This window comes from Anser brachyrhynchus, assembly GCF_964034855.1.
Source record: "Anser brachyrhynchus genome assembly, chromosome: 1".
NCBI classification, from domain to species: domain Eukaryota; kingdom Metazoa; phylum Chordata; class Aves; order Anseriformes; family Anatidae; genus Anser; species Anser brachyrhynchus.
In genome coordinates this window covers 146139821-146164298 of record NC_137694.1, presented here as the reverse complement: position 1 = coordinate 146164298, position 24478 = coordinate 146139821, and the positions used below count along the sequence as shown (strand labels likewise).

The following is a 24478-nucleotide window of genomic DNA, read 5'->3' as shown; positions in this document are numbered from 1 at the left end:
TGATTCCTCCTACCATCGTAGGAACTGTTTATACCTGTATATGACATAGAGTTAGGACATCACTAAAACAAGTAACCAACCCAGAAGGCTGGAAACCCTACATGTCCCTGAGCTCTCCCAAGCAACTGACTTGTAAACCTTCATGGTCTTAGGTGTTACCAGTTCTAACACCTAAGAGTGTACCGTGACTGAGAAACAGATGAGACACTGTCAATTTTTCCCCATCATACCTGGGGGTTACTGTACAGTTTCAGCATGCTGTTGTTCTTACGAGCCATAACAAAATTCAATTTTTGGATTCCCTACATTCTTAGCGGGAAAAAGACCATAGACTAACATGCTTTTTGAAACAGTAATCGAGACTCCCACGACAGTCAAGGGTGGGGCACTTTAATTACACAAGGATGAATAATATAAATATATTAATATTAACAATATACATATTATAATATGTATTAATAATATACATATTATACTACATATTAATAATACAAATATATACGTATAAACTTTTAAAGTTTATATGCTAAAAAGACAGACAAGAGTAGTATGCTTCAGAGAAGTTTTAGGAAAGTTAATGAAAACTCTTCTTTTAGTTCCTCCATTCTCCTGATCTCTTCAAAGCCACAAGACTAAGAGCTGTAATAAGTTCCAGTAATACTGAGATTAGTTAAGGTGTGTTCCTTAGACTATTGCTAGCAAAGGAATATCAAAACTCCTCAAAAATAAAATAAAATAAAATAAATCCAAAGATCAAATACCCTCTTAGAAAAAGTTCTATGGACAATCCTGTGAGGTGTCACCATAATCATTTGTATTTACAAACAAACAAACAAAAAACAGAAAATGGGTTGCAATTTGAATATTACCTCTTTTCTTCCCTGTTTTGTACATTTCCTTCTTCAAAAGCAAAAAAAAATCTGTCCATGTCATAGAATGAGTTCTTAGTAAATGCCATTTTTTGGCACATCAGTTTCAGATCTTATACAGACAACAGGTGGGTTCTCAACACTTTGTTTACAAACATGATCACAGACAACAATCGCTGCTTTAACTACTCAGGGGCTTTATAAATCCTCTCTCTCTGGAAGCAGATTTTGAGTCTGCTTTATTCTTTTTCAGAGTGTGGAAGATAGAACAAAAATTGAGGAGGTATATTTAAGTCACTGCTGAAGAACACTGTCCAGAACATTTGCAATGTTCTATTTTCACTGTTTTTTGTTGTTGTTGTTTGTTTGTTTGTTTGTTTTTCCTCTTCTTCCTTTTCTCTCTTCTAGCCCAGAAAGGCACACGTTTCTTACTGAAGCAAACACAGGGTTGTGACTCAGTAAGAGAGAATCAAAATAGCTCTATTAACAGCAGTTAAGTACCATGATTTAGCCCATCTGGGGAGAACAACAATAATGACATTTGAATATTTTAGTGCAAAAAATTTCAGTGAGAGTTGGTGTCTTTTTTTTTTTTTTTTTTCTGGACGTGTATATCCATTTCTATGTATAGATGTGTACAACTGTACATGTGAGTGTGTGTATGTGTTAGTGTCTGAAAAAAAAATATGGAGTAAAACACATCACTAACAACTGGGATAACAGAATTGGCTAACTACAATCCAGAATTGTGTCCCCATATTACCTATGAGCAAAAACCCAAGCATTAGAATTGTCAGCACAATGGTAAGGTAGAGAGAATGTTATAAACTATAGCAAATTAGTGTGGAATGAGAGTGCCTCTCCAGTGAGAGAAGTTCATTTTCACCTGGCTTTGGCATTGAATTTTTCAGCGAGAAATGTACTGCAGAAATGACTTCAAATATTAAAAAATAAAATAAAATAAAAATGTGTAGAAAATAAATACAGGTGATATAATTAAAATCAGAAATAACTTCAATAATTTAGATTTTAATCATTTTTAATGTAGAATCTGTCAAGGAAACAGCTGAGAAGAATGTTAACTAGAAAATGCATTTACAAGGATGGCCTTTAATCATGGATCACATCGAATAAATTAGTTTTATAGTTAACTAGATATTTGTAAATCCAGAGGCAATTTTTGTTCATGGGTAAATGGAGTGCACTCCATGAATAAGTCACCTTCATTTTTATTTTATATACTCAAAATATGGCAGAATTGTTACATGTATCATAAGATCTTACATTTTTTCATAGTGTACCAGCTTCTCAATGCATTCATTTTTAAACTGTACTGAATATTAATGCTATATTTAATTATAATCCATGAATCCAGATTCTGCACCTGCAACTCTCGCTACACTTACCAACTGGAGGATAAGAAGATGGAGAGCAGCCCCGTGTAGTGGGTTTACGTGGCAAGGTTTTGGTAGCAGGGGGCCATAGGGGTGGCTTCTGTGAGAAGGATCTAGAAGCTGCCCCATGTTAGGTAAGGGCCCCGCTGCTGACCAGAGCTGAGCCAATAAGCGATACTGTTTGTGCCTCTGTGAGAGCATCTTTAAAAAAGAAAAAAAAAATATGCTGCTTTACAGCAGCTGGGAGAGTGAGAGGAGTGAGGAACAGCCTTGCAGGCGCTAGGGTCAGTGCAGCAGGAGGGCAGGAGGTGCGCCAGGTGCCGGAGCAGAAGTCCCCTGCAGCCTGTGGTGAGGACCATGGTGGAGCAGGCTGTCCCCCTGCAGCCCATGGAGTATCACGGTGGAGCAGGGCTCCACGCTGCAGCCCGTGGGGGAGACCATGGTAGAGCAGGTGGACCTGCACCGACGGAGGCTGTGGCCTGTGGAGGACCCCCGCCAGAGCAGATTCCGGGCCGGAGCTGCAGCCCGTGGAGAGGAGCCCACGCAGGAGCAGGGGGTCTGGGGGGAGCTGCCGCCCGTGGGGGACCCGTGCTGGAGCAGTTTGCTCCTGGGGGATGGATGGACCCCGTGGTACGGAGCCGTGTGGGAGCAGTGCTTGAAGAGCTGCTGCCTGTGGGCAGCCCCCGCAGGCTCAGTTCGGGAAGGACGGCATCCCGTGGGAGGGACCCCACAGCACAGGGACAGAGAGTGACCGTGAAGGAAAGGCAGAGACAAAGTGCCATAGACTGACCTCAACCCCCATTTCCCCGTTCCCCTGCACCACTCAGGGGGAGGAGGTGGAAGAGGGCGGATGGGGAGAAGGTGTTTTTGTTTTCTTTCCTTTGTTTCTCACCTCTCTAGCTTGTTAGTAATAGGCAATAAGTCTTACTGTCTCCCTAAGCTGAGTCTTGTTTTACCCATCATGATAATTGTTGAGCGATCTCCCTGTCCTTATCTCAAACCTTGAGCTCTTTGTGTCGTATTTTCTCCCCCTTCCTCTTTGAGGAGGGGGAGTGAGAAAGCGGCCGTGGTGGAACTCGGCTGCTCACCCCAGTAAAGCCACCACATCCTGCAGAAAGGGATCTGGGGGTTCTGGTTGATGGCAAGTTGAATATGAGTAAGCAGTGTGCCCTCACAGCCAACAGGGACAACTGTACCCTGGGTGCATCAGGCACAGCATTGTGGTTGAGGGAAGCAATTGCCTGGCTCTGTTCTGCGTTGGTGCAGCCTCACCTTGAGTACTGTGTGCAGTTTTGGGTGCCACAATATCAGAAGGACATAAAACTATTAGAGAGATTCCAAAGGGGGGTTACAAAGATGGTGAAGGGTCTGGAGGGGGAGAGGTATGAGGAGCAGCTGAGGTCCCTTGGTTTGTTCAGCCCAGAGCAGAGCAGGCCGAGGGGAGGCCTCATGGCGGCCTGCAGCTCCCTCACGAGGGGAGCGGAGGGGCAGGCGCTGCGCTCTGCTCTCTGGGGACAGCGACAGGACCCGAGGGAACGGCATGGAGCTGGGACAGGGGAGGGTCAGGCTGGGTGTGAGGGAAAGGTTCTGCACCCAGAGGGTGGTCGGGCACTGGGACAGGCTGCCCAGGACAGGGGTCACAGCACCGAGCCTGATGGAGTTCAAGTGTTTGGACAACGCTCTCAAACATAGGGTTTGATTTTTGGCTGGCTCTTGAGGGGAGCCAGGAGTTGGACTTGATGATCCCTGTGTGTCCCTTCCAACTTGGGATTTTTTATAATTCAATGATTCTATGATAATCCTAAGCAATACTGATGTTTCTTCATACAAAATTGCTATGAAGAAATATTAATTGGTTTAATTATTTTCTGCTTCCCTTATTTATATTTTGTCACTCTTGCTGTTAACCAAAACACAGCTTTGTTATTTTTCTTTTCAAAATGAGTGCATGTTGTTAACCCATGATAGCAATGCAGCAGACAAGGAGAGAAATCTGCTTTATATTTTAGCAGTACTTTTAAATAGCTAATTTGCCCAGCAGGCTAAAATGATCAATGCTGAGGCTTTGTAAAATTGTATTTAGGAACCACTACATTTGCTTCTTTTCTTAAGTATACATGACAGCTGATCCAAAGTTTGTGGAAATCAATGCAAACTTCTGCACTGACTTCCATGAATTCTTGTTTGTGTTCAAATTGTTCCCAAAGGTCTAACCCTAGATCTTCCAGCTCCCATGAAGAATGGGATTTATAACTGAAGATCAGCCACAATTTAACACTTTCTGCACTGTCATCTGGCTTTCTGCAAATAACGATGGGAAAAGACACTGCAGAACAGAACACCAATTGGTGGACATTGGACACTCAATCCTTCACTATGGTCTTAGTTTGTACAGTTTGCTGTCTGTGTGTGAGTCCTTTTTACTCACGGACAGTCAACATAGCTTTCTTGTAATACGTCCCCTTGGAATAAATACCAAACAAAAGACTTTGTGTCAGGTTCCAGATGGAGGCTAAAAACCGTCTCTCAACCTAATGATCTACTTGATCTATACATACACCCAAGATGTGCTGTCAGTTACAGCTAATAGTATTCAGCTGAACATCACTGATCATCAGCTGAGTGCATTATACTCAATGAAGTGTCTTTTGTGTTTACAAGGAATACACAGTCCATCACTCAGTCCTTGAGGTTCTTTTTTCTTTGCTGATAACCTTTCTTTTTTAACCTTTAATTAATTGTTGAGCTGAAGACCTTGAAACAGAATTATCCAGGCACGATGGTAAACAGAATGAAATCTGAGGATACTGAGGGAGAAAGAGCGGAGAACAAAAAATACACACTGCCCTCAAAGTTTGGCTATAATCAGTGAGTGTATTGGTGAACTGTTATGAATAACAAAGTTGATAAAGGAATAAAAAAACACCAAACATTGGGACTAGGTTTGCTAAGGTTCTGTACACACTTGAGCTATGCAGTGACTGAAGAGCTGAGCCCGTGAGGGCACTCATGATTTGAAGAGCTAGAAAGCTGTAATTTTAAAATACAAATGCCAAGTACATATATAGAGTAATAAATAAGTATTGCCATTTCCCATTGGTTTTGGAAACTGCCTGTTGCTGGTCATTTACAACTGAAGACAGCATGCTTCAGGTTTCCTGTAGTCATTTTTGCTTTGAGATTTCCCTGAGTGTTTTTACGCATGTTGATATCCCAGTTTAAAGCATTATCCAGTATCTAATGCAATCCAGCACATAGCATTTATTACGTAAACCCCGTGGTTGTTTCACTTGAAATGAGCTTTTGTAAAGTGTCAGAATGAATAGATTCTTCCAATTATTCTTCAGTTTGTAAAATCCATGAATAATTAGTAAATACTTCTCTACAAATGGGGACAATGAGATGCCAAATTCACAGCACATGCCCAAGACTGTCTCATACCATACTGTCTTTTCGACTTTCTGTGTCTGTTCTGGTCCTAGTTCCTCACTGGACTCCTTAGCATGTGCCTGTTCTTGATCCCTTTTTTAGAATGATCCCATAAAAAAGTGAGGAACCATTAAATGGAGCCATGTTTGCTGGAAAAAAAAAAAAAGAAAAAAAAAAGGTATTTAGGCTTTCTCACTTCTGTTCCCTCGTGCTGAGGGCCCCTAAGGTCTGGAGGACATGGTGAGCATTGCTGAAGGATCCACAGGTTCCCTTTTGTGTGAGTAGTTTCCATCTTGCACTCATGTCTGTCTGATCGCACCTCTCTGCCCTCTGGTCTTCCATATCAAGGCAAGAGCAGGTATCATAAAGTGGCTGTTTGGTAAGGTCCAGAGATGACTTCTTGTAACGTATCTGGAAAAAAGAGGACATTCTGTTTCAGGGGTAATGGCAAAAAGGCCTTTCTTTTTTTCTTCTGCTGAGGGTCACAAGGTAAATATAAAGGTGAAAGCAAAAATGAAGCTACCAGGCCCCTACTGAAATTAATTCATTTATGCCATTTGTTACAGTGAGACTCTATTTGCAAACAGCTGGGAAACAACAACAACATCCACTTAAAAAGCTTTCTTTATATTCTCAGTTTTACTTTCTGTGAAATAGTGCTCAGTGCTTGTAACAGAAAAGATCTCGTGCTCTGGAAAGCTAATTGCACTGCTTAGACTTATTTGTTAAAATGAGTCAATTTCTGTCTTAGACAAGTCCCTTTTCCTGTGCTAGAACTTGTTAGCATTTAGCAGAGCAGGGAGAAATGCCAGCTAGGTACTAATAGCCTTCATTAGCCATTAATTATAAATAACAGTTATGAATCTGAATCAGCACCAGAAACTAATGAATTCATCCTTTTGAATGAAAATAACTAACAAATATGGTCTGTATAGAACTAAACTATGTAAGGTCACCATAACTTATCAAGTAAAAGAATGGATAATGTGCAATTCTGGGTCCAACCCTGCTCTCTCTGAATTTAATCAAAAGGCTCCTGATACCCTTCAGTAAGAGAAAGCATGGTAGTGTTTTCTTCTGTCATGAAACATTTATATACATATATATGTATGACCCAATCTTTTGTGACAGATAAAAGGCTAAGAGAAAGGTATATTTTCTCAGGGAATGCTGACAAAGAACTGGTTTGAGACTATCAGATGTCTAAGATATTTAGATGTTATACTTTAGACACTAGACTTTAGACATTATTAAAGCAGCATTAGAGAGATTAAGTGTGAAACATCCACATGATCAATAAGCTGTCAATGCTTAGGGTAATGTTTAAGGGCTACCTGTAGAAGAATAATCCCAATTTGTTGGGAAAGGGGCCTTCATATGGGTCTTGCTATAGTTGTATGCATTTTAGTTGTTTATTTCTAGCTATTTCTTTTAAAGAGATAGTATAACAGCATAATCCATTAGATTTGTAGAAACATAGAATGGTTCGGGTTGGAAGGGACCTTAAAGACCATCTAGTTCCAATCCTCCTGCCATGGGCAGGGACACCTCCCACCAGACCAGGTTGTTGAAAGCCCCATCCAGCCTGGCCTTGAACACTTCCAGGGATGGGGCATCCACAGCTTCTCTGGGCAGCCTGTGCTAGTGCCTCACCACCTTCATAATGATGATTTTTTTCCTTACATCTAATCTAAATATATCCTCTTTTAGTTTAAAATTATTGACCTTTTTCCTATCACTACACTCCCTGCCAAACAGTCCCTCCTCAGCTTTCCCATAGGCCCCTTTAGGCACTGGAAGGCCTCTATAGAGTCTCCCTGGAGCCTTCTCTTCTCCAGGCTGAACAACCCCAACTCCCTCAGCCTGTCTTTGTAGGAGAGTGCTTCTACCCTCTGATCATCCTTGTGGCCCTCCTCTGGACCTGCTCCAACAAGTCCGTGTCCTTCTTATGCTGGGGGCCCCAGAACTGAACACAGTACTCCCGGTGGGGTCTCACGAGAACAGAGCAGAGGGGAAGAATCACCTCCCTTGACCTGCTAGCTACACCTCTTTTTATGTAGCCCAAGATACAATTGGCATATTAATTAGTTTTTAATGTTTTGATACCTTGGCACATCTCAGGGGACAGGATCAGGAAGAAGAACAGATTTTCTCCTGTCTAACATTTTAACAATTAGCAAAATAGGCATCATCCTATTCCTGTTTTGCTATTGATCTGAAGGGATTGTGTGGGAAGGGACTTTGCCTAGGGAATCTTCTCTCTACCTTTGAGGGAGCGAAAATGTTTTTCCTTTCATGTTTCCTTCATTTATCTTTTTTTTTGTTGTGCACCTGCTGTTTGTAGGGAAGACCCATGGCAAATCCCATTAGTGGTTAGCCTAGTCTTGTTAAGATAACAAACAAAATATCATAGCCTTCTAATGAATAAATATATAGTTACCTTTGCTGTTGTCTAACTGCTCTGTTTCCTCTGGAAAATCTTAGAGTCCATCTTAAAGTTTTATTATGGAGCTGAAAGAAGACACAGTGGAATAATAAAGCTGATGGCATCAGCAAATCAGCATAACTCCAATTTAAATCCAGTTCAACCATAGCAATTTACGCTGTCCTAAAGTACGCACATTAGTAATTCAAAAACCAGAAGAAGCACTAGGTGGTGAAATACAGGAAGGAATGGGCAGTTGCTGATGCAGTTCATCAACCTGTCCCCAGTCAGGTTCAGCACACTTCCCATTTTGCCTTCTCCATAGCACAATCCAGATTAGGAAACCTCCAGGACCTTGATCTTGGAATCTTTATCTTCTCGGGGGACAAAGGGAGCTCTGTTTTCTAGGAGCCCTTCTTTTTCAGTCTTCTGCCCAGGTTATTGGGATGCTCCTACTACTCTTGATTTTCATGGGACTTGCTCTCTGTCTTTGTTACTCCTTCTGTAGCAAAGTCCATGTGGCAAGCCATTGCAGTGCAGGGTTTTGTCTTGGAGAAGTGCTTGCACCAAGGACAGTCAAAGACTAAGAGAAGACAAAATAACAGAATGAGGACTTGTTTTTAAGTAAAAGCCAACTAGATTTAGGGAACTGGCAGAGTTAGGGCTGCAAGGAGGATTGAAATGTGGACTGAGTAGAAGCTTTGCAGATGAGCTCTGAAAGTTTGTACTGTATATAAGAATAACATGAAAGAAAGCACAGAGTTGATAATATGCCCTCTGCTTTAATTATACAAATACTACTTACTTGGACTTCAAATTGTGTGGAACTCTTCTGTCTTTTGTAAAACAGAAACTCAAGTTTTCAGTGTTTCAGTCCATCCCACCTCCAGAACTGACTGATCATGCACCATGACTGTCTGCCCTGGCAACCTCTCCAGCACTTTCCTTTTGTTTTCTGGCATCCTAGAGGCTGCATGAGGGAAAAAGCTGCTCATGGCTGTCACTGCAAGGTTGTTGCAGGATCCTGAGCTTTCACAGTGAAGGTCTCTTTGCCTGTCTAGCTTATTCTTCATTTGCATGGTATCTGCAAAGGTGCAACCCTGCTAGTTAATGCTTTCTATATTTTTCAATGCTGTTTCATTCCTCTTTGATTTTAGAAGACCTGATGTACATTGCTCTATCAAGAAGACAAACAAACAAACTAAACTAAACTAAAAACCTTTACTAATTTATTTTTTTCATAAATGGTACTGTTTTTTTTCTCTTTTTTTTTTATGGCACAAATTTTGGGCATTTCTTCTGTTCATTAAAGGGGAATCTATTATCCATAACTTTTTTCAAATTACTGTATTTTGCTCCAGTACTTTGTTTAGTTAACATTTTAATAGTAAATAATTTGTTCTCAGTGAGTTCTAATGCTGGATTTGTTGTAAAGTATGTGGTGGGAACAACTAAACATTTTAAAATTGCAAACATACATCATTTCCTACACACTTTACATCAGGTAACATCTGCAATTTTCCTTGAAATAAAGCATTTTCTGCATCGAGGACAATAATCCTAGAGCTTGAAAGGAGTAGGAAATTTACCAAGGGCACAAGACTCTGAAATAGTCAACCCCTTTTCAAGGCAAACCAGCCTAGTGAAAGCCAAAATCTTACTTTATATGTCAAGGAATCCATCGATCATTGTGGACTTTCAATACACAATCCCACTCAGCATTAGAGATTGCATAAAAAATTCAAAATATGGATGAAAAAAGCCCTGTCATCAAACTGAGTCTCTGCTCTTAAATCTGTATGGGTAGCACAGAGGGATTAGGTTTCTTTAAATGTACTGTAACTGCTGTTCTTGAAGGACTAAGTTACCTTTTACTGGACATTTGAATCACAGTGGTTGTGTTGCATTTCTCTGGGATCACCAACATTTTAAAACCTTTGCTGTGGCTTTCAGCTTGTTGGAGGCACATTAATAAACCATAACACTAACCTACCCATCTATAAGTTTTGAACTGAAGAGACAGACTTAATTTCCTATATGTTCCAAGAATAGAAACATCGAATGCTTTCTTTTTGCCTTCACAAGCTCAACACTTTTTTTGTTTCATAGGAAATATGAAAAACTAATTTCACAGAATTAACTTGGAAATCCTTCTCTGAATAATTCATTCTGGAACATCTGGCTGACTCACAGAGGCTTTGCTGCTGCAAGAAACTTTCAAGCCTAAATTGCTCTGAACTTATCTGCATTTCCTTTGATTATTAATACGATGGACAGGTTTCACACTGGTTTGTGACAACAAGGAGTAGCTGTGCAAATGAAATTTACCCTGAATGTGCCTAATGTTGTGTGATCTGCAAGTTTTTTATTTTAATATTGAAAGCTTTATTTTCACTGTCATTGAACTCAGAGGGGGGGGATCAATTTTGTTCTTATGACTAAAGCAGCTGTCTTGGATTACTGTTGTCTGCATTAGGTCAGTTGCAATGTTCTTTTTACATTTCTTGGACTTCAAGTGTTTGCTTCTAGTCTAATAAAATACAGGTATTTTGTAATTCTTGTGCAGAAGCAAAGTACATTCAAGGTTCAAGTCAATTAAGCAGAGAAAAGTAATAAATGTTAAATGTGCAGTTTGATAAAATTTGATAAGCAAGTCAATTTATTGTGTGAAGATGTTTCTCCTCAGATCCATGCTCTGAAAGTGTGTTAAGTAGTCTTTAAAAATACCTGCTGAGAAGCACCCGAACCAGCTTACTACATGACACTGTAAATCTAACACATTTCTACATGTCTATCCGTTGTATCTCAGTGCATTCTGCAAACAAATCATCTTTCCTTTGCAGCTCTCTGCATAGACTGCACACCACCAAATCACACAAAACATCCTTGCAGAAGGGGGCACCGCAGGAGTTACAGGCACAGACATTTAAAACCCTGTCAAGGGAATGTGAGGTATAAAGGTTATAGCTAATGTATATTAATGTTAGCTTTTTTAGTTCCTACATGGATTTGTGGGTATTAGCTGCCGTATCGGCTTCTAATTATCGCACATTTATTATAGGCGCCATGGGCTGCAATCTGGCACATGGAGAGGCACAGCTTGTAAACTGCTCGGAGTCTAAGCCAGCAGAATGACTGCGTGGGAAATGGGTGCAGGTAGTGTGCAGTTGCTGGAGGGACTCCAGTGGCCTTTACAGCATGGGCTGGGCTGCACACAGAGTGTTGGGAATACTGGGGAAGCCCGGGAGGAAATTCAGGTTTTCTTAAGCAATTTGCAGTGTACAGGAGCCCATCCCAGACCTGTCCCATTCACGAGGGAAGGGGCTGAGCTTTTCACAGCAATCCCAGTTCCTACGGAATAACAGCTAAGTTAGTCCTGGACTACTTGTGGCCTTCAGGTCAAACCTCTGCAGAAGCCTTTCCTGGAGCAAGCTCTGCTTGTCTCCGTGAGGAAACAAAAGGGAACCACATGAACAGAGTGAGACTCAGAGATTGAGGAGGGGGTAAGCGCTATAGACTACAAGGATGATTATGGAGGCTTGAGCTCAAAGATTTTCTTTAGAGCTTTTTTGTAATCAAAAAATGCAACAGCTTGATAACAAGTTAAACTGTAGGAAATGCTCCCACCTTGAAAATCTGAAACTTTATAAAGGCTAGACCTTGCAAAAATGTCCTACAGAAATTACATGGAATCTGGGTAAAATAGGAAGTTGGAGAAGTCTGCAGCAATTAGCCAGGATGTGAAACAACTTGCTGGGGGCAGTGGCAACTGATCCCTCCCATGTCACTGGGGCCAAAAAACCAATCTGAACTCAGTCTGTAGACAACACATCCTGCCCTTCTGTGTGGCTTTTTTCTTCTGAAACACCAGCTGTAATACAAAAGTGCAATTTTCAAACTGGAAAATAGATGCCAACAATTGTTTCATAAATACATTTATAGAGAGACATAGGCTAGAGCAAGAAGCAGGCCATAAACCTCCAGAAGACATATTACAGAAATCTTTGTGCAAAGCACCACCTAGACTTCCAAAAATGATCATGAAATTGCAAAAATCCTCATTAGGCTGAAATACTGTCCCAATAAAGAGCTTCTTATAATAGACATGCTTTCAAGAGTACTGATAAACAGTGAAAGCAAGAAGCTGCAGGAAGAAGAGTTTGAAGTAAATGTGATTTAAGTGCTACCTATTACTGATACAAAATTTGACAAGTTTTTATAAGAAATGTAAAATGAGCCAACTTCACAGCAGCTGGAGAGAGTTATCTTAGACCGAGGCTAACAAAAGAATAGCCTGAGCACCACTAAGTATACAAAAGGCTTTGGGATTATGGACATGAAATAGCTCCATGTGATGGGATTTTTTTATTAGAAAGAAAGATTGCCACAATAGCATATCATAAAAGGTCAGTAATGTGGTGCAGAATCCACATGGGATCTTGAATAGAGCAGAACTCCCAGTACCCAGCACTGCTCAAAGAACTCTGGTCAGGCACAAACAACGCTGCTGGAGATAAGGTACCCAAGTGTGAAATCTACAGTATGTTCAGGGAAAACATGCCAGGGAACCAGTGATGCCATGTTTAATTCCTGATTACCCTGAGGGCATGGATGGCACCGTGCAAATGAAATACTGCACATCTTAAATACTTGAATCCGTAGTAAGGGAGTCTAACAATACACCTTACATAATTTTTCTGAGCTAATCTGTTTCAGAAGTCAGAAAAAGGATAAAAACTCAATTTTTACAATCACCTGAAAAGCTACATAAACCAAAGGTAAGCAACCCTGAAATAATGGCACAAGAGCTCGGTGCCAGGCAGTGGAAATAAAGGACGTGAATAGCAAACACTCACCTGCTGGAAGTGAAAGAGTGTTGAATTTCATCCAGCAGGTATCAGCACCACGCATCAAGGATGGAGCTTATCCTGTCCATTTCAAGGCTACTGGGAGAACACTGAAGCAGAACCGAGGAGAGGTTGCAATCCCTTTCCAGTAAGCAAACAGAAAGCTTGTGTCACACATTTAGTGGCTGGATAGGAGCCAGACATACTGAAGAAACAATGTGCTTACTTCTGGGTATGGGAGCTGACTGCAAGTTAGTGCAAGTCAGCAAGTGCAAGGTTAGAGATGTAGTGCAGTTTGGACCACTTGCGGAGGCCTCTTTAAAGTCTGTGTGTGAACCTGGGCACAGATTTACTGGGGGTCTTTGTAGCTTCATGTGGCTCAGTCCTGGCTCTCAGTCAGTCCCCAGTAGCACATGATGGACGGAGGGGCATGGAAAACAAGCGGCAACTAGCTAACACCAAAGTTACGTAGTCTTTAACAGAGCTCAGAATAGCCCCTGACCAGCTGCTACTAAAACTGTGCAGACATTTCTGTGGTAGCAGAGATTTCAGTAGCACTCCCTGGATGCCACACTGTGCACCAGGTAGCACCAGTTGCAGGTGTACCAGTCACACCAGTGATGGCAATGTTGGAGGTATGGCTGGTGTGAGCCTGGCTGGAAAGTGTTCTGGCTTTTCTTCTTTTGAATTCAGCTGCTCCCTTGAGTGGAGGGGAAACACTGGAGCCACGGAGTATAGCAGTGGGGAAATGTCGATGTGAAAGTGTATTCAGGTTGGTCAGAGGACTAAGTTAAATCACTATATCTCCAAAATTACGGAGTGTGTCAGTTTCAAGAAATTCAAATATGACTTAATTTTATTATACCTTTCAGTTTTATAGATATCTAACTCTGACAGGAAAAGAACTGATTTTTTTTTTTTTTGGACAGAATAAACTCTTTGTACAGATTGCTGTAATGGCATTATCTTTTATTAGTTTCTTTTTCTGCCTTTTTTCCACATGGATATTTGCTCTGATGTAAGACAATGCTTATATCATTGTACTTGCATCCATCCTAGAAAAAAAATGAGCTATTTACATTATGCTGGTACACATGCATTGTCTGGAACTAACCAAGGCCCTGATCACCACTGCAGATATTCATATTCTTTTCAATTCATTTTGGAGGACTTGAAATCCTTTTTATATCTTTCTTTTTAGTCATATTAGGCAGTTAAGGTGGGACAAACTCAAAGAGAATCCCTAATCATCTCTTGCATAAAGCACCATAGCATTTGTGAATTCCATTTTGCAACAGTAGAGGTATGAGAATCCCTAAATTGGGTTAATGAGGTGCCAGAGACAAACAAACAATTCCTAAAAACAACAAAATCTCTCCCTCCCCCCACCCCCGATAATGATGTAAATGTCAGAAGTTTTAAACAAGTAGTCACAGTGATGGATGACACACTGCTCAAATAACTGAAAGTGCCTGCAGTACAATGTAAATAATAATTTTCCAGCATTGATATGTACTGCATCAGTAAAAGTTAAGAGATGTAGGCAGATCTGACAAGGATCTAGAGTGCAAAGCAGCCTGACTGTGCAGTCCTCATTATGTTGTTTTATTGTTAGCTTTTTGTATGTGATAGATTTTGCTCCTGTTTTGATGCCACAGTTCAAAAATCTCCTCTGCCTCCCCACCCCCCACCCCCCCACCTAGAAAGGAGGAAGGCACAAACAACAAAGTTTCAGATAAGTAATTATATCATCATTCCTGCAAATTAAAGTTGTGATTTAATAAATTACAAGGTTTTGTTGAAAATAACTTCTTTAACAACACCGCAAATGCTGTTGTGTTGCAAAGTACTGTCTGCAGTACAAATTGTATTTGGAGAAATATGACATGGAGTAATGAGGCCAACAAGACAGATAATTCAGTGTTGCTATATATTTGTTTTAAAGAAATATTTGGTAGTACTCAAACAGTTACATTATTTTGGCAGGTGTATCAGAAAATCCCCTTTCATTTCACATTAAATTCATCCATCCTCTTTTCTCTTTCACTTACTTTTTAAAAATACATGGTATCTGAACAATTTTAAAGTGCTTTAGAACTTCATCATGGACCCTCTCAAACACAAAAACACCTTGATATCATTATGACTTTATTGGGTTTCACTACAGAATAAATTTAAAGTTGCTGCTATAAAAAGTTTTTGAAACAAGCACAGGAGTATAAGGAATGGATAGATTTCAGAAATCCCAATAAACTCATGTCAGATGACTTTACTGAGTTATACTCAGTAGAGCTGATTTATATTATTCTGCTAAATCAAATAAGCTTTCCTTTACCTTTAGTTTCCACAAGTCTGTTCACCTATCAGTGAATAGTAGCAGATATTTCAGAAAGATATGGAGGAAACCCTGAAAAAGATCTTTATGAAAGAGAGCACCTTCATAATACTGTCTGTCACTCCACAGCCAATGTGTGCCCAAAGGAAGAAAGGATTATATTGGTTACTTATTTAAATTAAAATGATAGCTAAAGAGAGCTTAATGGATTTGGGTCTGTTTCCCCATTTATTCACACCCTGCCACTTGGATTTCTTTTTTGACAAGGTAAACCTTTTGAGTTTTTACTAGATTTTCCATGATGGTGTCCAGGTCTATTATCTATGCAGTTATACCTAATGCATAACCCAGAAGCACGTCTAGGTGGTTCAAGTGTCAAGTGATCTCCTTCAGTGCTCGTTACCTGGCATTTGAGAAGAGCAGAATTTCATTTGTCATCACAGTCCCTCAGCACCTCTTTTCCCAAGGTCCTTCTGAAATTCTTCAGACTTGTCTCTAGCCTTAAGTAATTCAAATTACTTTGTGTCTCTACAAATATCATCACCTCTAGGTCATGGCAGTTTGAAGGGCAAACAGAAAGAAGGATCAGCTTATACGTACTTTTATATCATTTTTAAGCATCCACTCCTGATCATTGTCAAAACAATGAGCTAAAGAGACCTTTTGTCTAACAAGTGTGGCCATTCTTCCAGTCTCAAAGTCACCCATTGTCACTATTGTCCTAAATTGTTGACTGTTTCACCACGAAAAGTAGGTGAGATCCTGAGAATATATGAACATGCAAAATACTGCTGGATAAACTAAATTGTGAAGTTGTGATTCAGCAGCAATTACTTGTGGATATGGATGCATAGAAAACACAGGGCCATCTCATCAATACTAGTTATGATCTCATGCCTTATTCAGGAAATTAGATTTGCTGAATTTGAACTGCAAAGCTAAAGTGAGAAGGTTCAGGCCAACGTTTCCACAAATTTGAAAATAGCCACAAGATGCCTACCATGAAAAAACAGTCAGCATGTCACACAGTTCCAGTTTATGCAATATTTTGGTTATAATATTGCCCAGCAGGCTGACTGATGGAGAAAGATAATCTTTGCAGAGTTGTTCAGGCTGTGTCTGGATACAAAGTCATGGGCAAAAACAATTTGAAATATGTAATACCCCTTTGACAGTTTGATTTTGAGTGGAGGGACTAAACATTAATTCAGCAAAGGCAAGTGCAGGGTCCTGCACCTAGGGAGGAATAACCCCAAGCACCAGTACAGGCTGGGGGCTGACCTGCTGGAGTGCAGCTCTGCAGAGAGGGACCTGGGAGTCCTGGTGGACAGCAGGCTGACCATGAGCCAGCAATGGGTCTTTGTGGCCAAGAAGACCAGCGGTGTCCTGGTGTGCATTAGGAAGAGCACTGCCAGTAGTTCAAGGGAGGTGATCCTCCCCCTCTACTCAGCCCTGGTGAGGCCGCACCTGGAGTGCTGTGTCCAGTTCCGGGATCCCCAGTAAAAGAAGGACATGGAGCTACTGGAGCAAGTTCAGAGGAGGGCTGCTAAGATGATTAGAGGACTGGAGCACCTGTCGTACAAGGAGAGGCTGAGAGAACAGGGCCTGTTCAGCCTGGAAAAGAGAAGGCTGAGGGGAGACCTCATTAATGTGTATAAATATCTGAGGGGAGGGTGGCGAGAGGATGGAGCCGGTCTCTTTTCAGTTGTGCCCAGCAACAGGACAAGAGGCAAAGGGCACAAACTGAAGCCCAGGATGTTCCGGTTGAATATGAGGGGGCACTTCTTTACGGTGAGGGTGACAGAGCACTGGCACAGGTTGCCCAGAGAGGTTGTGGAGTCTCCTTCTCTGGAGATATTCAAAACCTGCCTGGATGCCATCCTGTGCAATGTGCTCTAGGTGATCCTGCTTGGCAGGGAGTTGGACTAGATGATCTCCAGAGGTCTCTTCCAACCTCGGCCATTCTGGGATTCTGGGATCTAGGCGTGAATCGTGTACCATCTGTACCACCTTGTTTCTGCATTTCTTCCTGTGCTATCTGTAGACAATCTTCAGAAAATCCACAATGGATTGCTATATCCTTCTAACTAAAAAGAAAAGTCTTATTGTCTTTATTTTGAGCATTTTGAACTAAACAGTTCCTCAGTGAACACTGTGAACATCATCTGCTTCCACCTCTCTTTTTAGATAAGGATATTGGTTGCTTGTGAAACCCTTTCAACTTATCAGTCCATCATATTAGTGACTGAAAATTATTAAAATTCCACAATGAGCTCCTGTCCAGTCACTATGTGGTTTATCTGCTAACCCTTGAACAATCCTTTACTTACAAATGTGATTGTTCTTTTGATGTTTCAGACCTGAATTATCCACAGGTTTTACTGTAAGGAGATTGGAATAGAATGTCCTATCCAGAGGAACACTCACTTTCCAGGAAAGGCTGAAAAAATTTAATAGCAATAATAATTTGGTTCACATTAATCGGAAATCTGAGAGAGTACTGTGGGAAAAGAAGGTAAAGAAAGACCCTGGATAATTCTGTGCTTGGGTGGGTTGTTTTTTTCTAAGCTAAGGATGTGATTTTTGATGATTCATAAAAATCATGTCTTCATATCTTGAAAAATGGATAATTATGTTGTTTTGGTGTTAGGCACAAAGGAGTAATTAACATTTTACTAGAGTTGATGTATTTATTTTTCATTAGTTTTATTTGTGTGATAAGTTGCCTTAATGTAGCTGTGATAAATGAAAAAAGGTTATTTGAACAGCAACCTAACCTTGCAAGCCAAATCTATTATCTGCAACAGTCATTTCTGAATAAATCTTATACTCTAACTTTTTAAAGCTTCACTACATATTTATCAAAGTCATTATTCACCTAAATTAACTTTTTTTTTCTGACCTCTTGTGAAATACATGTTTGTATTCTCCTAGACTATTGTCAGCTAGATGCTCACTTCCTATATGTACAACATTGTATTTGTGTAGAAACTCTCCATAGCAACTAATGAGCTCCTGAGGGTAAGAAAAGCAATGAAGCTCAACTTTGATTTACTAAACTGAATCAGTCATTTCCCCTTTATTTGATAGTGACTTTGAAAAGATTTATAATTCATCTGTGTTGTCATTTGTGTCCGCTACAATTGCCATAGGAAATGTAACCCTATCCTTAGCAGCTTTGGAGAAGTCCCTCTCTATGAAGCTTCCATGTGTACCTCAGTTACAGCTCCCTCTGCACTAGATGCCCTTTTTATTCTGCAGCTGTGACAAATTTTGAAAGTTGGATGACCTGCTGTTGAGGAGTGGCACGTATCGATTGAGCTGTGGTGGGGAAGTCTTTCTCCTCTGCTAGTGGGCACCACTCAATTTTGCTTTCACGCTGCTCTGCTTCTGTTATTCTGTCATCTGGCATCCTCCTTATCTTCGTCTGAATTCTGAACTTGTCATAGCACACTTCTCATTAGTGTGGAGCAGGAAAGACACAGGAAGTTTGCCAAGGAAAGTTCCTTTCTGACAGTAAAACCCCAAGCAATGGGTGTAGGTTTTGTTTGTTGTTTTGTTTTGTTTGTTTGTTTGTTTGTTTCCTTTAAAACTTGTCATTTCCAAAAAAAATCTTTGCAGCTGGGTCTCAGGATCAATGTTACTAACTTTTCTCTTCATAGGGAATGAAAGAGTAGGCATAAGAATATTATAAAACACTGCAGTAAAATAATTGAAGTTCCTAAATTCCACCACTGTCCATTTTTATTACATGGACTGGTGCCTCATTAAGTGTGATTGGCTTTGCTGTAAACTCTTCAGGTGCATCTCTGTGAAATAGGCACGTCACACTTCATATTTTTTCCACCATTTCCACAATCCTATTTTTTTTCCTTCCCCTTTTCAGCCAGAACATAGAAGTATCTACTTTCTTCCTTTCTCCATGATCAGTTTATTCCTGGGATTTCCTGTAAAACCACAACTGGACATCCTAAAAGACAAACCCGGACGTTGTAAATACAAAGTATCAAATTCCAAACAACTTCTCTGTCATTTTCTCACTAACCAATGAACAGACACCCATTTTGGATTCCATTTTGAGGTGGACACATCTTTTTGCTTCAAGTAAGAAAAACTCCTGTTCCACTTTCCAGAAACTCTGTGAGCAAAATAACTTGCAAAGGGTAGTTCCCTCTGGCTTTCACGCATAATGTTCCTTTTGGGTGTGCATTCTTGTGTCTAGTAATAGAGTTATGCTCAGTGGGAGTTCAAATATTCTCTCTCCACTGTGAGTAGGAAGGCAATAGCTTTGATAATTCTACCTTTCTGCCCATTAAGTAGAAATTAGTCAACACCTTCCAAAATTATAAATCAGGCTGACAGACACAAAAGAACACAGGCAGGATAGTCAGATAAGCCTAGTTTCCTTAGAAAAACAGGACAAAAATACTTTTAGATATCCATTCCTCCTTCTATTGTGCAGATTCCATTTTTTTCTCTCTTATTTCCCTTGCAGAATAACAAAGCAGGTAATTTCTTGCTGCAGATCTTTGTATATTCAGTTGGATGTGCACCAGAAAACTGCAATGAAATATTCACTACTTTTAATTATAGACTTGCTCAGGTGTTATAAAAAAGCTAGACTAAGCTAGACAAGCAATTCTTTTGTTTCTTAAGGTTATTATTATAAGATAAACAGTGTTTTCAATTTGTTATCCATCTGCTTTCTCTCTAAAGCCTAAGTAATCTTTTCTCTAAACTGCACATAAGTATTCTACTCATGACCCTTCATATGGCTTCAGAGTTTAAAATATATTGTTATTTATGCAATTTATTATCCTAGGAGATGGTTATTTACCAACATTATCAATCATGTCTCTACTTTAAATGTATCACTCAATCAAAATCTCAGTGTTTTTTTTCTTTTACAATTCATGAATAATTTTATTTTTCCCTTGTGAAACACAAACACTTGAAAACAACAAAAAATATTGTCCAGTTACCTGAAAATAACTTCACAGAGAACTCACGTTGTATTTCATTAAAATTATATCCCAACATGTCATATTCTTGCTATATTTGCATGAATTTATATGTTGGACTAACTTTTTTGTTGCTGGTGATTTTTTTTTTTCAGTATTTCCCCCCAAATTCAGGTTTCAGTTACCTTTAAAATACTACAGGGCATCTTTGCTTCCCAAAAACCAGAGGAAAAGGGTGAATGGGTGCCTGTGTAAACATGCTGCTTAGCTATCAATTTTAAACTAAGCCAACAGTGTAGTGAACAATGGGATGTTTCAGTGTGCAAAACCTGCTGGTGAGAACATAGTGCCAGAGGAAAACAACAGCACATGCAGAGATGAGTCCAGTCTATTGGAAGGGTGAGCTTGGTCTTATTGTCTTCCCTGGAACAGGCAGAATGCCACTGGAGCCAATGCACTGCTCTAGGATCCTGGTGGCATAACCAAAAAATGATTGTTGGACCCTGGGGTATTTTTATCAGGACCTTCAAACCTTATTGTATTTTCCACAAAGACTCCTAGATATGATCACTGGCTTTGTCCATCTTCTTGGCATTGGCAATGTTTGACTATTATGTCTATTGAAGCATTCTGGAGAGGAATACTAAAACAAGTAAAATATATGTCATTTCCTGATACTGAAAGCAGACCTCTTTTTATCTGTGATAACCTTTATTCAATTCTCCTTTTCTTTTCCTTTACAAAGAGCAATATCCAGTTATTTTCTTATCAGAAATCTTATGATCATATGAGAAAAGGCAGTGTTAATGAATTGCTTATAACAAATCTAATAGTGGTGAAACCATTACCATCAGAAACTCTTCATGATTTGAGACACATCTGTAAAATTACTGTTTGATTCCCTTTACTGAAGGCCAAGTAAGAAAATGACAGACTTTTTATTTTGAAGATCTGATGAAGTTAGACACATTTTCTTCCTTTTGAAGGCTCATCCTTTTGTGAATATTTGCAATTACTGCCCCCAAGAATGGCTAAAGCAAAGTTTCTAATTTTGCAGCTTTACTTTAAAGTAAACTTAGGAATTAGGACATATTGTATTTGCCAACATCTGATAGCATTATTCCATAAATATATCAAATCAAACATTTCCTGAGTTGAATCTGTACTGTGTATGACATCATGTTATTTATATTACTGTGCTACTGATAACCAATCTACAAGTGTATGGTTTGGTTCAGATAAGAATCAAATTGATAAATATTTATCTGACATTCCTTCATGCTTATACTAAATTCAATCCTGAAAAAACAGAATAAGTATCATGCATATAGTGTCACTATTCATCTGTTTAGCCCCTATACTCTTCATAGCAGGGACTGGAGATGAAGACATGGCAACACTATGGAACCCTGATCTTAGACGGATGTTATGGTAGGAAAAATAGAGACATATATATCAGTTTTGCCAAATATAGACATATAGCTCGTGACCTCATCTATGGTCCACAAACAGTAGCAATATCTTGCCACAGAACACAAAGATGGTAAGAATAAAATGAAGAAAGAACATGACAAATTAAGTGGAAAATTACAAAGATTATGGGTAGGGGAGAATGGTGAGAGAACCAATAGCACACAAGGAGCAAGAGGTCAATAAGGGGTAGAAAAATGTTTTTGACAAGAAAAGGGTGGTTTATTGATGCAATAGGATTTTCTAGACAATGCACTCCATTCTCCAATCTCCAGAAATGGATCTATTGTATCCATGTCTATGAAGGAGGATGGCAAGAAGACAGATACAGACAATGATAGTCTTGGGAAGCAGAAGAGGTAGAGTAAAATTCGAGAACTGCAAGAGAAGGCGATTAAATGTGTGTCTCTTACAGGACAATCTAGTGTGTCATACAATATTAAGTATGATGGGGAATGCATCAATATGGGTTGGTTTGAAGACATTTTTCTTTAGTATGGAAAACCATACATTTGGAATTGGAAGACCAAATTCACAGGAACAAAGTATCACCTTTCAGCTTCATCAATGTCTGATCAGTTCAATTGTCTGTGAATGTGTGAAAGCTCTTCCTTGTTAATACGCTAATGAGTTAGACCCAGGGAGTTCCAGTGACCTTCATACGACATACTTAACTGCTTGCTTTCTATAAAATCTGATGTTACTCTTCAAGGGAAGGATGTTGACTGGCTGACAGATGCCAAATGCTCTTCTCCCATGTTTTATATTATCTTCAATGCCATAAGCTTTTTTTCTGTGTATGTGTTTTTTTCTTATGTGGGTGAAAAGGGAGTATCTTGACGTTACCATAAGGAAATGGAAAAGTTCCTCTTTAGGAACAAAGAAAATGCTCAACAATAACCTACTAGTCTAAACCATCAGTGAGTGTGTGAGATCCCTCCTCCGTCTGATTAGACCACAGATGTGGACGTGGGCTTCTTATCTCCCACACGAATGTTCTGACCACAGCACTATCAGCTAGACTGTTATAGACTTCTTTCCCCCTCTGATGTAGCATTTTGTATTCAACATTTATTATCACAGAGAAGAAGAGAAAAGGTCTCCTAACTTCACACTACAGCATTCACCAAGTATGTGCCGAATGCTCCAGGTCTTTTTCTGCATATTTTAGTGTCTGTGCTCAATGGCTTGTCTTCAGTATGGTCAGAGCCATGAAGCCACCATACAATAACCCGCTGGATGTAGGCCAGGATGTGCAAGACTGGAGAAGGAAAGAAGCAGCTCACACTTGCATCTCACTGATCCCACAGGCATGCTGTCACACAAGATCAATCTGAAATGTCTCTTGCTTTGCTTGGAACCTCCACTGAAGACCTGAAAGACCCCTCAGAGGAGCAGTTCTGCAAGAAAGTGGCACTTTCCAACCTCTGAACTCAGCAGGAACCCGTAATCCCTAAGAGTTTGCTATTCATAGTCAGCTGTATCCAAGGATTTCTCTGCAACATGTGCCTATACCATACAGCTTTAGGCATTTCTGGGACATTTTAGCAGAAAGGTAGGCCTCTGATGTTACACCTGTTTCCTCTGCACCTGCCTGAGAGTCCTTTGATATCTCTAACTGTCTGAAAGCACAGTATCTCTCTCCTGTTCTGACAATGCTGCTGGGGCAGCAAATACTCCCCTCTGTTGCATGAGAAGGTGCCTGAGCTCAGTGAAAAGTTGCCCTTAGTACTCAGTGTAAGGAATTCAGCACACAAAAAAGAAAGAGGACAATGAAAACACTCTGGGTGAGAGGCAGTCTTGTCAGATCAAAGCAAAGGGGGTGCTAAAAATATTTAAGAGTGCAGCACACACATCTCAGAGATGCAGTCAGATAGCTACAGAGTATGAAAAGGTATATGTTATGTGAATGTGACACATCAAACGCTCATCGAGCATAGTAATGAAAAGGAAATATACAGTCAATAGTGAATCACATCAGTCAGGTCCCACTTTTACTGCGACTATTAAAGAGAGATGAGGTAATTCCTGCCTTGTTACCTGGCAGAAAGATTCCCAACATAACTTACCTCTGTGAAAAACAAAGCCAGCATGGTTTCTCCTCCCTTACCTAATGCTTCTCAAGGGAATGAGAGAACTGTAAGCTAGGCCATGTGATCAATAATTATCCAAATGGAATAAAAATAAACCCAGAAAAAAATGACTATCTGCTTCAAAAGTTTCAGTGAAAACATCTCACAGAACTGAAAAAAAAATTATTTAGAGTTTTTTGAGTGGGAGACAATTTTCCAAAAATACTGCTATTTTACAGCAATTTTGCTCTTGCAAAAACAGGAGAAGTTCAGCAAAAAACATGTTTTTTCACATATTTCACTCATTACATCAAATCCATAGACTGCATAAATACCATCCTTCAGGTTTCAAATAGACAGGTGGGTCACAGAGCACGGCTACCTGCTGGCACAATGCTTTCACAGAAGCTGTCATAATCTGGGGTCATGGAGCAGCTGGAGGCCTGCACGCCATTGTACAACAGCACTGAGCCAGTTTTGAGACTGGACACGACAGGACTGTAATCACGGCAGCACAGAACCCAGGGATGGACCACAGGTCTGTTTTGCAGCTGATGCTGATGCCCATGTTATATTGCCACTGTTACTGGTGTCAGTCCCATGGACACTACATACTAAACAGCTGGGTAAGATATTAGAGGCTTCACTTCTACAAGTGCTGTGATAAGATGGGTTA

At 40.1% G+C, this 24478-nt stretch overlaps 2 protein-coding genes across 2 annotated transcripts in view; one reads left to right on the top strand and one right to left on the bottom strand.

The window, feature by feature from the left end:
• ST6GAL2 (ST6 beta-galactoside alpha-2,6-sialyltransferase 2) overlaps nucleotides 1-24478 on the top strand; it is a 179007-nt gene that overhangs the window by 46136 nt on the left and 108393 nt on the right. The window lies entirely within an intron of this gene.
• The window catches only part of LOC308184717 (uncharacterized protein), a 49055-nt gene continuing 29162 nt past the window's right edge, over nucleotides 4586-24478 (bottom strand). The window contains exons 2-3 of the mRNA XM_080572081.1: nucleotides 8133-8203; nucleotides 4586-6103 (exon numbers count right to left, since the gene is read on the bottom strand). Of these exons, the coding sequence (XP_080428207.1) occupies nucleotides 5992-6103; nucleotides 8133-8203 (183 nt within the window). The 3' untranslated portion in view covers nucleotides 4586-5991. The remainder of the gene's footprint in view (nucleotides 6104-8132; nucleotides 8204-24478) is intronic.